Source organism: Dermochelys coriacea, chromosome 5 (assembly GCF_009764565.3).
Source record: "Dermochelys coriacea isolate rDerCor1 chromosome 5, rDerCor1.pri.v4, whole genome shotgun sequence".
NCBI lineage: Eukaryota > Metazoa > Chordata > Testudines > Dermochelyidae > Dermochelys > Dermochelys coriacea.
Window position 1 is genome coordinate 1,022 of NC_050072.1, and position 16,472 is coordinate 17,493.

Sequence of the window (16,472 nt, forward strand, 5' to 3'; positions counted from 1 at the left end):
GAGCGTGGGTGAGGGGATGAAGAGCACATAAATGATGAACTAGCACTTGGCTGAGCTCTTAAGGGTTAACAAATTGTTATTAATGTAGCCTCACACTACAAGGCACCACAAATGGAGGGAGGGGAGACAGCATGGCAGAGGGAGACAGAGACTGGGTGTGTGTGAGGGTGAGAGACATGCATTGCCCCTTTAAGTATGCTGACCCCATCAAGTACATTGCCTTTTAAAGTAGATCAGCAAGTTGAGACAGCAGCTGCTGCCAGCAAGCTCCCTCTGTCCTGAGCCCTGTAGCGTCCCCCCTGCCCAACCTCTGTGGAGATAAGGTACAGGAGTGGGGGGCAGAAGCGGGGGGAGGGAGACACCTTGACTTTAGCACCTCTCTTCCACCGCCTGCCCCCGCACAGCATGCAGGAGGCTCTTGGGAGCAGCTCCAAGACAGAGGGCAGGAGCAGCATAGGGCAGTGGGAGAGGGACAGCTGAACTGCTGGCAATTGATAGTCTGCTGGGCAGCTGCTGCACAGGGAACTTAGGGTGTGGGGAGCTGCTGGTCCACCCTGATTCCAAGCCCCCACCAGCTAGCTCCAACAGTCTGCTCTTTCTGCAAGAAGTGGACATTATAAGGGAGTATTGCACAACTTTAAACCGGTGTGTTCTCTAATTGATCAGCAATGTAACAACATTACAATGAAACAACAATGCAATGAAACAACATTAACCAGGATGACTAAGTGAGGAGTTACTGTATTCAACAGGGACTGTGGTGATATTGGTGGAAGGAACTAGAAATAAAAGGTCACTGAGTGCACAGCTGGTGGAGCTTGTGTAGTTTCTCCAGGGAAGAAGATGGGGGTAGAATGGGTCTGTTACAGTCTTATACTGCCCAGTACAAATATATTAAGTCTTATTCTTTTCCGGGAATAATGTCAGTATTATTTTAAATAGTTATCCAAACACTTCAGCAAACCACAGTGGATTAGATAAAACAAGTTTATTAACTACAAAGATGGATTTTGAGTGAATACGAGTAATGAGCCATAAAAGTCAGAAATGGTTACAAGAAAAATAAAACAATCACAGGTGCCTAACAATAGATTATGTTCAAAGGAAAGATTTCTCACCACATGCTTTCAGCAGTCTTGCTGACCAAGGAAGACTTTATGTAAGGACCCTTCCCCCCCCCCCCGAGTCCAACCGCTGCTTCCTTTGTTTTGTCAAATGCAGAAAATGCGATGGGAAGGGAGAGAGAGTCCTCTGCCCACTTTGAGAACATTTCCAGCTAGGAGCAATAGGCTGTTTGTGTGGAAGGAAACTCCATGCTGTTTTTTTGCTAAGATACAGATTTTTGCCCCTGCCCCCTTTCCTGCCAAAGAATGGCCATTTAGCAGGTAATGTTCATCAGCCTTGTTTACACCTGGCTGAGGTATCAGCTTGCCCTTTGTCTCTGCCGAACTGGTTTGGCCACTTCACAAACTTATCTGAAAAATATACTTTTAGAGTCACAATTTCAGCTTATGCTTGTAACATCACATATAATGCTGCTACGGGCATTTTGCCATGATACTATTGATCATCAAATTACAAGTTTTTATATGATACCTTAAAAGGCATACTTGTACAAACATTATTACAGTAGTGTGTAGGGTGTGAACACAAGGGTATAGTCTGTCACACAAGTCCACTCTTTGTGTATCCCCACAATACACACACACCTAAGTTCCCTCTAAGCTGCGTGGCCGCACAGCAGGCTTTCAAGGGCTGTGCAGGTAAGGAGAGGCGCCCCTCCCCTGGCCTGGCCCTGCTGGAGCCATCACAGCTGGGGAGAGGCGCCTCTCCCCCGGCCCCAAGCTGCTGCAGTGAGAGAGGGTTGGGGAGAGGCGCCTCTCCCCACTGCAGTCTCAGGACAGCCTACACACCAAATCCCTCATCTCTGGACCCACCCCAGAGCCTGCAACCCCAGATGGAGCCCACACCCCAACTCTCTGTCCCAGCCCTGAGCCCCTTCCTGCACCCCAAACCTCCCATCCCTGGCCACACTCCAGAGCCTTCACCCCCTGCACTCCAGCCCTGAGCCCCCTCCCACACTCCAAACCCCTCAGCCCCACCCCTGTCACACATCACCTCCATATGGGTGCACATAAAAAATTAGAGGGAACACTGACACACACCTTCGCTCTTCTAAATCCTGGCACATTTTCTGGACTGTGTGGGCCTCTCTTGAGCTGACAGGTTGTTCTGTCAGGTATTCCTTCTGGTGTACAAGGGTCGGCCTGGCTTTCAGCTGCCTAGGGAGAAGAACAAATGAGGAAAAACCCACTCTAATGTTTTGTTCACCTGCACCATGAGATTATTCCTTCTAAGCTTTGCCTTCAGAGTCAAATCTCCCTTTCCTTCCCACAATCAGCTTGGTGCTAAAGCCATTCATCTTATAGATACACTTCCAGAAACCCACATGATCACTTTGGTGCACTGTCCCACCTCCTACACCACAAGTACACATCAAGAAAAAAAGAAGTCACCTATTGAACAGAGAAAGCAGATGAGACCTACCTGATAGCAGCTGTCATATTCAGATACCAGTTGTTAATATCCTCCTGGTTGCTTGACATCAACAGCAGTGTCTTGTGGGGAAAGGAGAGCTGAAAGAGAACATAATAGCTACACTTGGTCAGACCAATGATCCATCTAGCCCAGTATCATGTCTTCTAGCAGCAGCCAGGGCCAGATGTTTCAGAGGCAAGGAACAGAACAGAAGAAGAAAGGCGTTGAGTCCAACATCCATCTTTAACGTTTCCTTTGCCCCAGACAACAGCTCTGCCACAGAGACAACCAGCACCTCATCCCATCTTACAAATTTCTGTAATCTTCCTTTTGCAATAGAAAAGCAACAGGGCTGTCCAGGCTACACTGGCACAGAAACAGAAACAGACCTACCCTCTGACCAATTCCAGCTGCAGATCTCAAAATACTTCACACACAATTAATATTTCTCCCAGCATACTATGGAAGTAGTAAGTCAATGCCACCCTTGATACTCTGTTCATACTTGGCTCTGTCCCTTAGTCCATGCTGCCCCACTGAATAGAACATCCTTGTTCTCCAATCCACCACCCTTCCCAAGTTCAAGTTGCAGTCAGACTCTTCTTCCCCCATGCAGCTCATAAGGAGTGATCCAAAAGAAATCCTCTCTAAAGCTATTCCCTCTTCTGGCCTTCCCACCATGTCCCATCTTGCCTGCCTTTGCAACAGAGCTCTCCATGGAGCAGGGATTTTCACAATGGTGTGTCTTATACACAGAGTGCAGCTACTGCTTAAATATAATCCCTTGTAATGGGGCTGGCTGCATGCCATGTAACCTGTCATGGCCTTGGGGCTACACTATGGGCAGCCTGTCTCAGATTCCCCCTTAAGTGGTTTCTTGACCTCCACATAGGCTTTTCTTGTCCATTTACCACCCCTTCTGGGGGTGTGTCCACATTTGTTTGCATAAATAAAGTTCAAAAAAGACCCTACAAGTTCCAAAACAGTCCATTGGTTTTATTTTCTTGTTGGGTCCCCAGGCTTTTCCTGGCTATAAGTCTCAGCAGGGAAACCCCACATCCCACATCTTTTGGCTAGAGACTACTCACTCCCAGTAATCTCCAGGTTTATCCTACACCCAGGCCTTCCTGCCTGGGGCCTTTCTTACATTGGCAGGCCACATGCAGGCCCTATGTGGCTGGAGCCTCAGGTTTCTAACTCTTCTTGCAGTTTCCTGAGCTTCCCCCTTCACTGCAGCCACTTGCTGTACTTTATAAGGGATTACCTGATCCAATCCAGGTGTGCCTCTGTACTAATAAGAAAAGGAGTACTTGTGGCACCTTAGAGACTAACAAATTTGTTAGTCTCTAAGGTGCCACAAGTACTCCTTTTCTTTTTGCGAATACAGACTAACACGGCTGCTACTCTGAAACCTGTACTAATAAGGGTTGGCTAGCCCCAGGCCCTCCAGCCCTTATTGAGCAATCCCTGCTGTTAGAGCGCTATGTCAACAGGAGAGCTTCTCCGGCTGACATCCACCTCCCCAAGAGGTGGTATCTAACTATGCTGACGGGAAAAGCTCTCCTCTCGGCATAGGGGCGTCTTCATTTACAGATTTACTTTATATATGGAGAAACCAGCCCAGAAAGGAAGCCTCCTGCTCAAGGTCACAGAGCAAGTCTGTAGTGAATCCAGTAGAGCCCAGGAGACCACACTCCCTGTCCTGCATTTTAATGTGGCTCTGTTCTCAGAAGTAGCTATAAATGGAAGCATAGGGTCTTAGTTTAAATGTAAATTGAGCAATTTGCTTTAGCATTATTGGGACAAATCAGGAGATGTTTTTCTAACTGCAGGCACTTCAACTGACCTCTGGGATGCTTCTACCCAAGGCATTATAACCCCTAACAGGAGAAGCCCTTGCAGTGAAAAGGCAGGTCCTTCACTGAAAAGACATGGGGGAAGAAAGAAAAAGCAGCCATGAGGAGGAGCTCTACCCTTGGCAACAGTTCCAAAGCATCTCTCCACATGTTAGCTGGCAGGATTTCAGATGAGCCAAAGCCCTAGTGACCATTCTGTTGCCTTTTACTTACCATGCTGCCTTGAGGCCAATTTGGAAGTAGCCTCTTTGTGGATGCACTGGGGACAGCACAATGAGCAGAACCCTCCCAGGCACTGCTTCCTCTGTGCACTCCTAAGGGGGCAAGGGGCCAAGCCCCTACCCCGAGCAAACCAAGTACAGCTGTGAGAGCAGGCTGCACACCAGGGCAGTCAGAGCGGAACTGTGCCTCCCACAGAGGTGATGTGGGCTCTTCACTCCCTCACTCTTCCCTCTGCAGTGAAGCCTCCCTAGCACAATCTAGCTCTTTATATTTTTCATTGCCACTATTTTACCCTCTCTAGTCTGCTGCTTCTGCAGCAATTAAAGAGACTCACCATGGCTCTCCCCATCACTGCCTCAGCCACATGGGTAAGTTACACCCATATCCTCTCTCACATTCATTCTATTTTAGATCAGGATGTGTTTGTGGGCAGGAGGCAGAAATGAGGGTTGTAGGAGCTGCAGACAGAAACTGAGAGAAACTTACACTGAGCAGCCCTCCCTGGCTCTGGGTATGGCCAAACACTTTATCCACTGTGCACTGGTTAAGTAGATAGACTGCCTGGCAAGAAAACTTGTCTGAGTTCAGGGGATGCAGTGGGTGGCAGGGCTTCGTCGCAACCAAGATATCGGAGAAGAGGAAGAACATCTTACGCTTCACTTCTTCGCCCTTTGTGGGTACCACCATGAGCCAGCCTTCTTGGATATACCAGCGCCCTGGTTGTGTGGGGGGAAAGTACAACTGTGAGATGGGACTCAGTGGTGACACAGGCAGTATCAATTGAAGGAATAAAGTGAACTACTCATACAGATTACTGGGTTTTAAATAAACTATTAATCACTCAGGAAATAGCCCTTGATGTGACTGAGGGCAGGGTGAAGAAACCTCTGCTTAATGTGCAAAAAGTGCTCAGAAAAAGCATACAAACATGAATAAAAAAGTGTTATATACATGTGGAGTGATACTGAATTATAATGCCATTATAAAAGTAATGGGACGCCCCACCTGGCGTATTGTGTTCAGATCTGCTCACCCACCCTACTTCAAAAAGAATGTAACAGAAATAGAAGGGTTGAGAGATTGACTGTTTACCTTAAAGAAAAGAGGACTAAGGGGATATGATAGAGGGATACAAAATAATAAAGGGGATAGAAAAAGTAAATCAATCAAGAACTTCTGTTCATCCTCTCTCATATAATACAAGGGAAAAGGCAGCAAATTAACATCTATTTCATGCACTACATCATTAGCCTGGCACTCATTGCCACAAGGTGAAGAGCTTACCAGGGTATTTTAAAAAAAAAGATTTGGTCTCTCTAAGTACAATGAGAACATGCACAACTTTATTATATTTAACATAAGATAAAAAGGGACATGATTCCTCCTGGTTCAGGACAAACTAACCTCAAATTGATGGGAATTAGGAAGAAACTTGCCCATGGGTAGGTTATTCATTCCACTGTGATCATCTAGTCTAGTCTAGTCTAGTCTGAATAACACAGGCCAGAGAATTTCAGCAACATTTTGTACATCAAGCCTGTAACTTCTGAGTTGAACTAGGAACATATATCCTTTAGAAAAATGCATCCAGTCTTGATGTAAAAACTTCAAATTATGAAGAATCCACCAATGTCCCTTGGCATAGTGTTTTAATTGCTAATTACCCTCACTTAAAAGTTCTCCTTATTTCCACTTAGAATTTGTTTTGTTTCATGTTCCAGCCATCAAATCTCACTATGCCTCTGTTTGCTAGATTCAAGAGCTCCCTGTGACAAAGTGGGAATTTTCTATATTTTTATGAATCCCATATGTGCCTCAGTTTCTCCTATATGGTATATTGTTACCCAGTGGGAAGATATTGACTGTTTGCTTTCAGGGCATGCTAGGAGACATGGGTATGGATGTTGCCTAACTATTTGAGCCTTAGTCCCCATATGAATGGAGCATCTGAAAAGACAATGGCAAATCCAAATCACTGCCATATTGACACCTAGCGATCAAATGACCCAGCAGGAGATGGATTTCCTCACCTCTTTGCAGGGGAGCTGCAGCTCAAGAACAAAGGTGTGAAGTGGTGAGATAGGTTGGCTGCTGGAAGGAGACTGGACTCTCATCTGGAGGCTAAGCAAGGTGAGACTGAGGCCAGGTCTATAATACCGACCTAGATTGGTATAACTACATCACTCAGGGGTGTGAAAAATCCACCTAACCTAACCCCACCATGTAGACCAGGGGTCTCAAACTCAATTTACCTTAGGGCCAGTGCCAGTCCTCAAATCCTCCCAGCGGGCTAATAATGTCACTCATGTCGCCCAGTACCCACCCCCCACCTGCCTAAGGCTCTGATAGGGAGTTTGGGTGGAGGAGGTGATCTGGGGTAGGGGATTGGGGTGCAGGCTCTGGGGAGGGAGTTTGGGTGCAGAAGGGATGAGGTTGGGCTCTGGGAAGGGGTCTGGGGTGCAGGCTCTGGGATGGAGTTTGGGTGCTGGGTGCAGGAGAAGGGGGTGGGCTTGTAGGCTCTGGGAGGGGTGCAGGCTCTGGGATGGAGCTTGGGGGTGAGAGGGTGGGTGTGGGAGGGATGAGGAGGTGCAGGCTCTGGGAGGGAATTTGGGGTGTGTGTGGGGAGAGGGTGCAGGCTCTGCGAGGGAGTTTGGGGGCGGGAGGGGGTCCAGGCTCTGGGAGAGGGTCAGGGGGTGCGGTGCTTAACTGGAGTCCAAGGCAGGGCGGGCCAGGGGGCCTCCACACGCTGCTGCCCCCACGCACGGCCCCCGCAGCTTCCCATTTGCCACAGGGGCGCTTGGGGTGGGGGCAGCGTACAGAAGCACAGGCCTGCACTGAGGCCACAGGGAGGGGCTGGCAGCCACGTGGAGCAAGGGTCAGGCTATCGCCTGGGGGGGGGGGAGGGGGCAGGGGCTCAGGGGCAGCAGGCAGGGCCAAGGGAGAGACCTGGTCCCAAAATTGCTGGAGCCCCATGGGCCACACTGGGGAGGTTCTCAGGCCACAGATGGCCCATGGGCCGGGAGTTTGAGACCCCTTGATGTAGACAGTGCTATGTCTACAGGAGAGCTTCTCCGGCTGACATAGCTACCACCTCTTGGAGAGGTGGATTAAATAAGCTGATGGGAAAAGCTCTCCTCTCGGCATAGGGGCTTCTTCATTTAAGTGCTACAGCAGCATAGCTGCATCGATGCAGCATTTTAAGTGTAGACCTGCCCCAAGAGTCAGACCGAATGATGGGATTCACTACAGCTTGACTGGGCTTGGGGCTAACCATAATGGTTTATGGTTTAACTTTCATTTCTTTATGTTAACCTAAAGACTTCTTATGCTGCGTTCCAGTTGACTAAGGATATGTCTATACTACCCGCCGCATCAGCAGGCAGTGATCAATCCAGCCAGGGTTGATTTATTGCATTTAGTCTAGATGCGATAAATCAACTCCTGAGTGCTCTCCCGTCAACTCTGGTACTCCTCCAGAGCGAGAGGCACAGGCGGAGTCGATGGGGGAGCATCAGCCTCGACTCACCGCAGTGAAGACACTGCGGTGAGTAGATCTAAGTACGTCAACTTCAGCTACGTTATTCACATAGCTGAAGTTGCGTAACTACCATCTATCCTCCCCCCCACGTAGACCAGGCCTAATAAACCTGACTGTTTTGACAATACTGTTTGAGTGTCACTGCAGATGCTTTATGAGGTGGATTAATCCCTGAAGAGTGTACAAGTCTCTACCAGCAATCTATTTAAGTTGGACTTGTTGAACAGAGCTCATGATGTGAAGCAGCAGTGCTGGAGTCCCAGGAGTACAATCTAAGGAGGTGGTGAGGCCCCCTGACTTATCCTGGAAGAAGAGGAGAGCCCTTGGGGAGGGGGAGAGGGGTGTCTAAAATTGAAGGAGTTCCTCCAAGAGACTATCCCTAATATGGAAGCATAGCACTGATCCTGTTGATCTGTGACATCCCCTATAAGACATTTTCTCCCTGTGTAGGTATTTTTAGATCATAATTTAGCTTATATAAGAAAAGGTTGAGAGACTTAAGGAGTTTGCTGTAAGGCAGATTTCCCAGATCTCTAATTCTTGTAGCACTTCTCTGAACCATCTGCAATTTTTCCAGTGTGCTTTCCAAAGAATTGACACCAGAATTGGACACAGTAGTCCGGTAGTGCCCTCTGTTCCTGTATTTATACCACCAAGAACTGCATTTTCCCAGTGGAATGCTGTGAACAAAACTGCTATGTTCAGTTGTTTATCTACAATGTCCTTCAAAGGTGGAATTCACAAGGGGAACGTACGTACGGCAATACTTTTATGTCACTTGCTGCAAGTGGAATTTACAACCCTGTGTTTGGCATCCTGGTTCCCTATACAATGCATGGAAAGAGTTAGTGGCCTAAGAATGGGATTAGCAAAAGCCAGCATACTGAGTGGGGAACCACCTAAATTAGCCAGTAGGAAATGGCAGAGGGGGGCAAGGCCTCGGTCACAGTGCCTAAGTGCCTTTGAGGGCTGGTGCTTAAATCCAGGCCAGAGGAAGGTGCCTCCCTCTACTTGGGATTCACAGCCATTAACCTTGTCCTTGCGTTAGGTGCTTAAGCCGGGTCAGTCCTTTTTCAAGAAAAACTAAAAGGGAAGAAAACACAAATGGAAGAAAATGGTGGTACCCCTCTTTTAGGTGAGTGCTCTAACTACTGGTCTACCATGTGGGAGACCTAGGTTCAATTTCCTCTTCTGCCTGATCCAGAGAAGGGATTTGACCTTGAGTCTCCCCTTTGCTGGTAGGGTGCTCTAACCAGTGGGTTATGGGGTATTCCAGGAAAGGGCTTTCAGTCTCTTCTGTTGAAGCTGTTCCACTGTGTGTAAATGTATAAAAGATTCCAGAAATGTCACTCTGAAGCCTAAAATGTCTGTTAAGTCAACGTTAAATGAAGGAAGCCACTACAAGCATGGTTGTGAGCTTATGCTGTTCAAAATACCACCAGGCAGAATCATCATGGTCTGTTATTGTCCAGTTTATACATTCTCAGCCATTTTGATTTTATGAATTACACCAATGCAATATACAGCTATGCTAAGGCTGTAGCTATGCCATGCCAAAAGTTCTAGACCACTGTGATATCCAATATAACTCAACCAACCAATCACCACCCTGAGTCTACAGCTAATTTGCATGCAACAGTTTCATTGGTTATATGAGGGAGACTGCACAGATGGTGGACTACTTGGCCCAGCTGCCACATCCAAGTGCCCAACCACCATCTACACAAATCCACAAAATCTTCCAATACAACACCCACCAGACACAAATCAATACAACCATCCGTACAGCGAGACAATCAGCACACACAATAACCCTCATGTAGCCTTTATTTTAAATTGACTGGATTGTCTTGTGTTAAACTATAGTGTCTCTAGAGAGTGAGCTCAGTCCCGGTTGTGCTACAGTTTTCAGATCAATAGGGAGAAAGCTACCCTTTAGGACTTTTTTAGATTGGGAGAGTAAGGAGTACACAAAGAATGAATACAGTAACCACAAAAACACTTACAAGCAAAAAGACTTTGTTCAAAGATTTCAAATTACACTCACATGCATATCTACACAATGTGAGAAAGCCAAAGCAATAGCCAATGCCTTATTCATACTCACATACTGGATCTCTCATTGACAGGTGGTCATTGATAGAAGGTGGTTCCTGCTGGGATCATCCCAATGACGTCCTCCCTTTGAGTCTTCCCACTTTAGCCCAGCCAGGGCACCTCTATCTTGTTCTGATGACACCTAACACCTTATGCATATGCCTAAGGGTTCCAACCCTCTTTTTCGTTATCTGTTCTTCCCCACCCCATACATTTTGCAGTGCTTTCTTAAAACTATAATACCCACCTGCTGAAGTGAAGAAACAGATTGACAGAGCCAGAAGAGTACCCAGAAGTTACCTACTACAGGACAGGCCCAACAAAGAAAATAACAGAACGCCACTAGCCATCATCTTCAGCCCCCAACTAAAACCTCTCCAACGCATCATCAAGGATCTACAACCTATCCTGAAGGACGACCCATCACTCTCACAGATCTTGGGAGACAGGCCAGTCCTTGCTTACAGACAGCCCGCCAACCTGAAGCAAATACTCACCAGCAACCACACACCACACAACAAAAACACTAACCCAGGAACCTATCCTTGCAACAAAGCCCGTTGCCAACTGTGTCCACATATCTATTCAGGGGACACCATCATGGGGCCTAATCACATCAGCCACACTAATAGAGGCTTGTTCACCTGCACATCTACCAATGTGATATATGCCATCATGTGCCAGCAATGCCGCTCTGCCATGTACATTGGCCAAACTGGACAGTTTCTACGTAAAAGAATAAATGGACACAAATCAGACGTCAAGAATTATAACATTCAAAAACCAGTTGGAGAACACTTCAATCTCTTTGGTCACTCGATTACAGACCTAAAAGTGGCAATTCTTCCAACAAAAAAAACTTCAAAAACAGACTCCAACGAGAGACTGCTGAATTGGAATTAATTTGCAAACTGGATACAATTAACTTAGGCTTGAATAAAGGGAGTGGATGTGTCATTACACAAAGTAAAACTATTTCCCCTTGTTTATTTCCCCTCCTACTGTTCTTGTAAAGTGCTGGAAATGGCCCACCTTGATTATCTCTACAAAAGGTTGTCCCCCCCACCGCTCTCCTGCTGGTAACAGCTCACCTTTCCTGATCCCTCTTGTTACAATCTGTATGGTAACACCCATTGTTTCATGTTCTCTGTGTATATAAAATCTCCCCTCTATCACTGTACGCATCCGATGAAGTGAGCTGTAGCTCACGAAAGCTTATGCTCTAATAAATTTGTTAGTCTCTAAGATGCCACAAGTACTCCTCCACTTTTCATAGAGTATTCTCTTTGTTCCCTTTATTATTATTAGCATCTTATTAACATTTATGCACACATGTTCCTGTGTTCTGTTCTATGGTCAAAAGAGAACTTTCCATGATATTCCAATCAGGTACCTTGCAGTCTAGATGGATACATTGTGTTCTATTTTTCCATAACATCACCTATTGGCACATTCTTTATAGTAATCTTGTAGTTTTATTGGCATAGGGTCAATCTTTGGTCACCCACTAACGACAAGTATCCTTAAGCCTGAAGCCTAGAGTGGCTAAGCTGAAATCGTGCAGGCCTTACCCAGTAGGCCCTGCATTACAGCCTTGTTTTACTAAAACCTAATACAGATCCATCACTCCTAAATACTTTTCAGTCTTATACTCCCATAGTCCTATCCTACTAATAACTATTCATCACACATTGATTACATATGAGTTAACCATGACAATAATACAATTAAATGATAAAATCAACTGACTGGCTACACCAAATATCACTCTAAAGCTTCATTGTGAAGCGATGGATACAGCTACAAACAATGGGGGAGAACTCTTTGTTCAAAATAGCAGCAGATTGAATCATGACTGGCATTCATGATGTTACCCTCCAATTTTTAAATTCTCAGCCATTTTTAGTGAGTTTTTTTAAACGACATGACTTTAGGAATTACACCCATGTGACAGCATGGACTTGCAATTACTAGTAACGAAATATGCATTGGAGAAGGGGACTGAACCTGGGTCTGCCTGCTACATGGGGACTGCCCTAACCACTGGACTATAGAGACAGCCATTCTAATTCTCTGGCCCAATGTGTATTTGATTATTTTACACACAGTGGAACAGGTTCAACAGGAGAGAAAGAGCACCCTGCCCCAGAATACCCCATAGCTCAGTGGTTAGGGTACTCTCCAGGGAGGTGGGAAACCCGACACTTAAAATCTCTTCTCCACAGCTGGCAGTGGTGGGAATTTAACCTGTCTCTCCCACATCCTGAGTAAGTGCCTTAACCACTAGGCTAAGTTATAGCTGTTCCCCCACCTTGTGCCATTTTGTGTAGGTTTAGGGGTGCTCCAAGCATGCCTACTGGATCAGACCCCAAAAGCAAGACAGGAATGAGAACACCAGTCTGGATGTTCTCTGTGGTTTAGGTACAAGTTAGGGACCAAACTGGTGGTCAGTGTCAGAACTGAGGTAGCTTTGTGCACACACACAGCCACTGAAATGTAGTTACCTCGTGAACTTTAATGACAGAAATTTAGGTGCCTCCAATTCACTTAGTCTGGCTGACGAGTAGGACCCACCTGAAGTCAGCACCTTGGTCTTCCGTCCTTTGAGCAGTTTCTGGACCCGAAGCAGTTGCATTGAGTTCTCATGGCTGCAAATTGTGCTATGGACCCACTGAGACACTTCAGAAACAGATTTCACAGCTTCTGAAATTAGTATAGCATATCAATATATAAAAAAAAACACTTCACTGCTAGTGATCTACATCAGGTTGGGAAATAGACAAAATTGCCAGCATTGGAGAAGAGCATGTAGGTGGCTCTGCTCAATCCTAGCGCTGAAGTCTGGGAGTTGAGGAGGTTACTTACCTGTAATTGGAGGTTCTTCAAGATGTGTGGTCCCTCTCTGTATTCCAAAAGTGGGTGCACTTTCGCACCATAGCTGAAAGTTTAGCAGGGTCAGTGACCTGCACCTGAGTCATACATTGCCTCATGCTACAGACAAAGTTATAAGAAGCCATGCGGGGCGATGCCCCTTCAGTCACCCTCTCACCACTAAGTAGCACAGTCTGCAGTAGAGGAGATGGTGAGTGGGTGTGACCAGGTGTCTGGATGGGCCACACTGACAATGCCACACTCAGGGCAGACTGCAAGAAATAAAGCCGATAATCCACAAAACTGGTGGTTTATTCTGTAATTAGATTCACCAGTCCAGTAACAAGAGAGCTATCTGTAGTGCCACACTGACTAATAAGAAACCAAACACAATCTCCTTTAGGTATTCCAGCTCTTGGCTCTCATCTAGACAACCAAGTCTAATATAGTGAGGGGTTACTGAAAAGCCTATTCACCATACTTTAAGTTCTACCAATCCCAAAGGTATTAGACACTTACCGGTAGGTCAATATGAATCTCAGATCTTACCCAAATACATGCTTACAGCCAATCCTTAATAACTAAGATTTATTATTAAAAGGAAAGAAAGAAGAAAGTTATAAGTGGCTAAGGAATCATATACATACAATTGATAGCAAAGTTCTTATATCAGGTTTGTAGCAGTGATGAAATAAACTTCTCGTTTGCAAAAGTCTCTCTGGAAATTACCCAGACAGGTTAAGGGTTATCAGTCCTTGTTTTGAGCTTCCTTGTTAGTAATCCAGTCCAGAAAAATGAAGCAAGAAATGAAGACAAAATGGAGATGTCTCAGGTGCCTTTTTATATACTCTGTCCCAAAGCCCACAGCTCCTGTTTGTGGAAAGTTACTAGCCCAAGATGGAGCCAGGGTCATATGAGCATATCACGTCCTTACATGGTTTGCTGACTCACAGGGGTTGGCCATTGGCCCCTTGCTGTCTAGGGCATCCTTTGGGAGAGTTATCTGGGCAGGATGAGTTTCTTCTATGGTCCACTGATAGAGTGAAGTGTCCTTAATGGGCCATCTTCACATAGATGTCTAGTCTTGATGTTTATCTTTTTGAGAGGTGTCACCCAGAAACAAACATATTTGTCTTCTTCAAGTGATAGTCCCTATATGTATTCCAAACGTGGGTGAGTACCAAGTAGTGATCAGCTTGGAGACGTGTGAGGACACAAGTACCACCGTCGTCTGCAGGATGGCATGGCTGATGGTTGCATCTTTCGCCACTCCCTGGGTGATAGCACAGTGGGTGGGGAAGGTATGGACGGAGTGCCAGGTCACATGTGCCTGCATGGAGTGGGCTGTAATCCTGTCGGGCAGCAGGGTATTGTCCTGCATGCAGCATTCTGTGATGCATGTAGAGACCCACTTTGATATGCGCTGTGAAGAGAGGGCTTGCCCTCACGACCTCACCACAATACCTACAAAAAGGTACAAAAGACGCGAGTCCTGTTAAGGTAGAACACAAATGCATGGCAGATGTTGGATGAGTGCAGGGTCCTGTCCGCTGTAGAGACATGTGGCTTAGGATGGAAGACCAGGAAGTGAATGGACTGACTGAGATGGAACTCTGAGACCACTTTCAGAAAAAACTTAGGGTGAAGGCATAATGAAACTTTGTATTTTTGGAATACTGTATATGGTAGGTTGGCCATTGTGGCTGCCAATTCGCTGACCCGCTTAGTGAAAATGATGGCAATAGGAAGGATGACCTTCATGAATAAAGTGTGAGGGAGCACGTGGCCAGGGACTCAAAGGGAAGTCTGGTGAGGGCAGAGATTACAAGATTGAGGTCCCGGTGTGGGGATAGTAGTTTAAAGGACCAATGGGAAGTTATTTGTTAGCCCTTTCAGAAAGGGTGAACATTGAGTGGCTATCAACCAGTGGGAGGAACATACTAAGCGCTGCCAAGTGGACTCAGACCGAGCTGATGGCGAGGCCTGAGGTCCTAAGTTCCAGGAGGTACTCCAGGACGGTAGGAATGAAAGATGTCACTAAGGGGGAGATAGAAGCGTTGCGCCCAGGCGGTGAAATGCTTCTATTTCACTGCGTAGAATGCCCATGTGGAAGCTTGTCTGCTGAGCGTAAGTATGTGCTGCACTGGTGTCAAGCAGGCAATGTCTACGTGCAAGCACCATCCAAAAGCCAGGCCAAGAGGCAAAGCAAGCCTGGGCAGGAATGTCTGACTCTGCCTCAGTCCTGGGTGAAGAGATCCAGCAGTGTGGGGAGGTGGATTAGGGGATGGGTGGAGAGTCTGAGCAGGTCTGGAAACCAGAACTGTTGAGATCAAAATGGGGCTAACAGGACCATGGCCCAATCGTGTTGGATCTTGCGCAGTACCAAGGAAATGTGGTGGGAGAGGGAGGAAGGCGTAGTGGAGGCCACCTTGCCACAGAAAGAGGAGAGCATTGACCTAGGAATCACGCCCGTTGGCCCCCCGGGAGCAGTACACAAGAACGGCCATACTGGGTCAGACCAAAGGTCCATCCAGCCCATTATCCTGTCGACCCACAGTGGCCAAAGCCAGGTGCCCCAGAGGGAGTGAACCTAACAGGTAATGATCAAGGGATCTCTCTCCTGCCATCCATCTCCACCCTCTGACAAACAGAGGCTAGGGACACCATTCCTTACCCATCCTGGCTAATAGCTATTTATGGACTTAACCTCCATAAATTTATCTAGTTCTCTTAAACCCTGTTATAGTCCTAGCCTTCTCACAACCTCCTCAGGCAAGGAGTTCCCCAGGTTGACTGTGCGCTGTGTGAAGAAGAACTTCCTTTTATTTGTTTTAAACCTGCTGCCCATTAGTTTCATTTGGTGGCCCCTGGTTCTTCTATTATGGGAACAAGTAAATAACTTTTCCTTATTCACTTTCTCCACACCACTCATGATTTTATAGACCTCTATCATAACCTCCCTTAGTCTCCTCTTTTCCAAGATGAAAAGTCCTAGCCTCTTTAATCTCTCCTCATATGGGACCCGTTCCAAACCCCTAATTGTTTTAAGAAAAGGAGTACTTGTGGTACCTTAGAGACTAACAAATTTATTAGAGCATAAGCTTTCGTGAGCTACAGCTCACTTCATCGGATGCATTTGGTGGAAAAAACAGAGGAGAGATTAATGCATCCGATGAAGTGAGCTGTAGCTCACGAAAGCTTATGCTCTAATAAATTTGTTAGTCTCTAAGGTGCCACAAGTACTCCTTTTCTTTTTGCGAATACAGACTAACACGGCTGCTACTCTGAAACCTAATTGTTTTAGTTGCCCTTCTCTGAACCTTTTCTAATGCCAGTATATCTTTTTTTGA

At 46.4% G+C, this 16,472-nt stretch overlaps 1 protein-coding gene across 4 annotated transcripts in view; it reads right to left on the reverse strand.

The window, feature by feature from the left end:
* Window positions 1-973: 973 nt before the first annotated feature.
* ARHGEF39 (Rho guanine nucleotide exchange factor 39) overlaps window positions 974-16,472 on the reverse strand; it is a 71,992-nt gene continuing 56,493 nt past the window's right edge. For 3 of the 4 annotated variants that reach the window (XM_043514843.1, XM_043514844.1, XM_043514846.1), the window contains 5 exons: window positions 12,826-12,954; window positions 5,103-5,332; window positions 2,548-2,636; window positions 2,166-2,282; window positions 974-1,276 (listed from right to left, as the gene is read on the reverse strand). In XM_043514843.1, the coding sequence (XP_043370778.1) occupies window positions 1,156-1,276; window positions 2,166-2,282; window positions 2,548-2,636; window positions 5,103-5,332; window positions 12,826-12,954 (686 nt within the window). In that variant the 3' untranslated portion in view covers window positions 974-1,155. Of the gene's footprint in view, window positions 1,476-2,165; window positions 2,283-2,547; window positions 2,637-5,102; window positions 5,333-12,825; window positions 12,955-16,472 lie in introns of all 4 variants that reach the window. The other variant, XM_043514845.1, reaches the window with a different exon arrangement.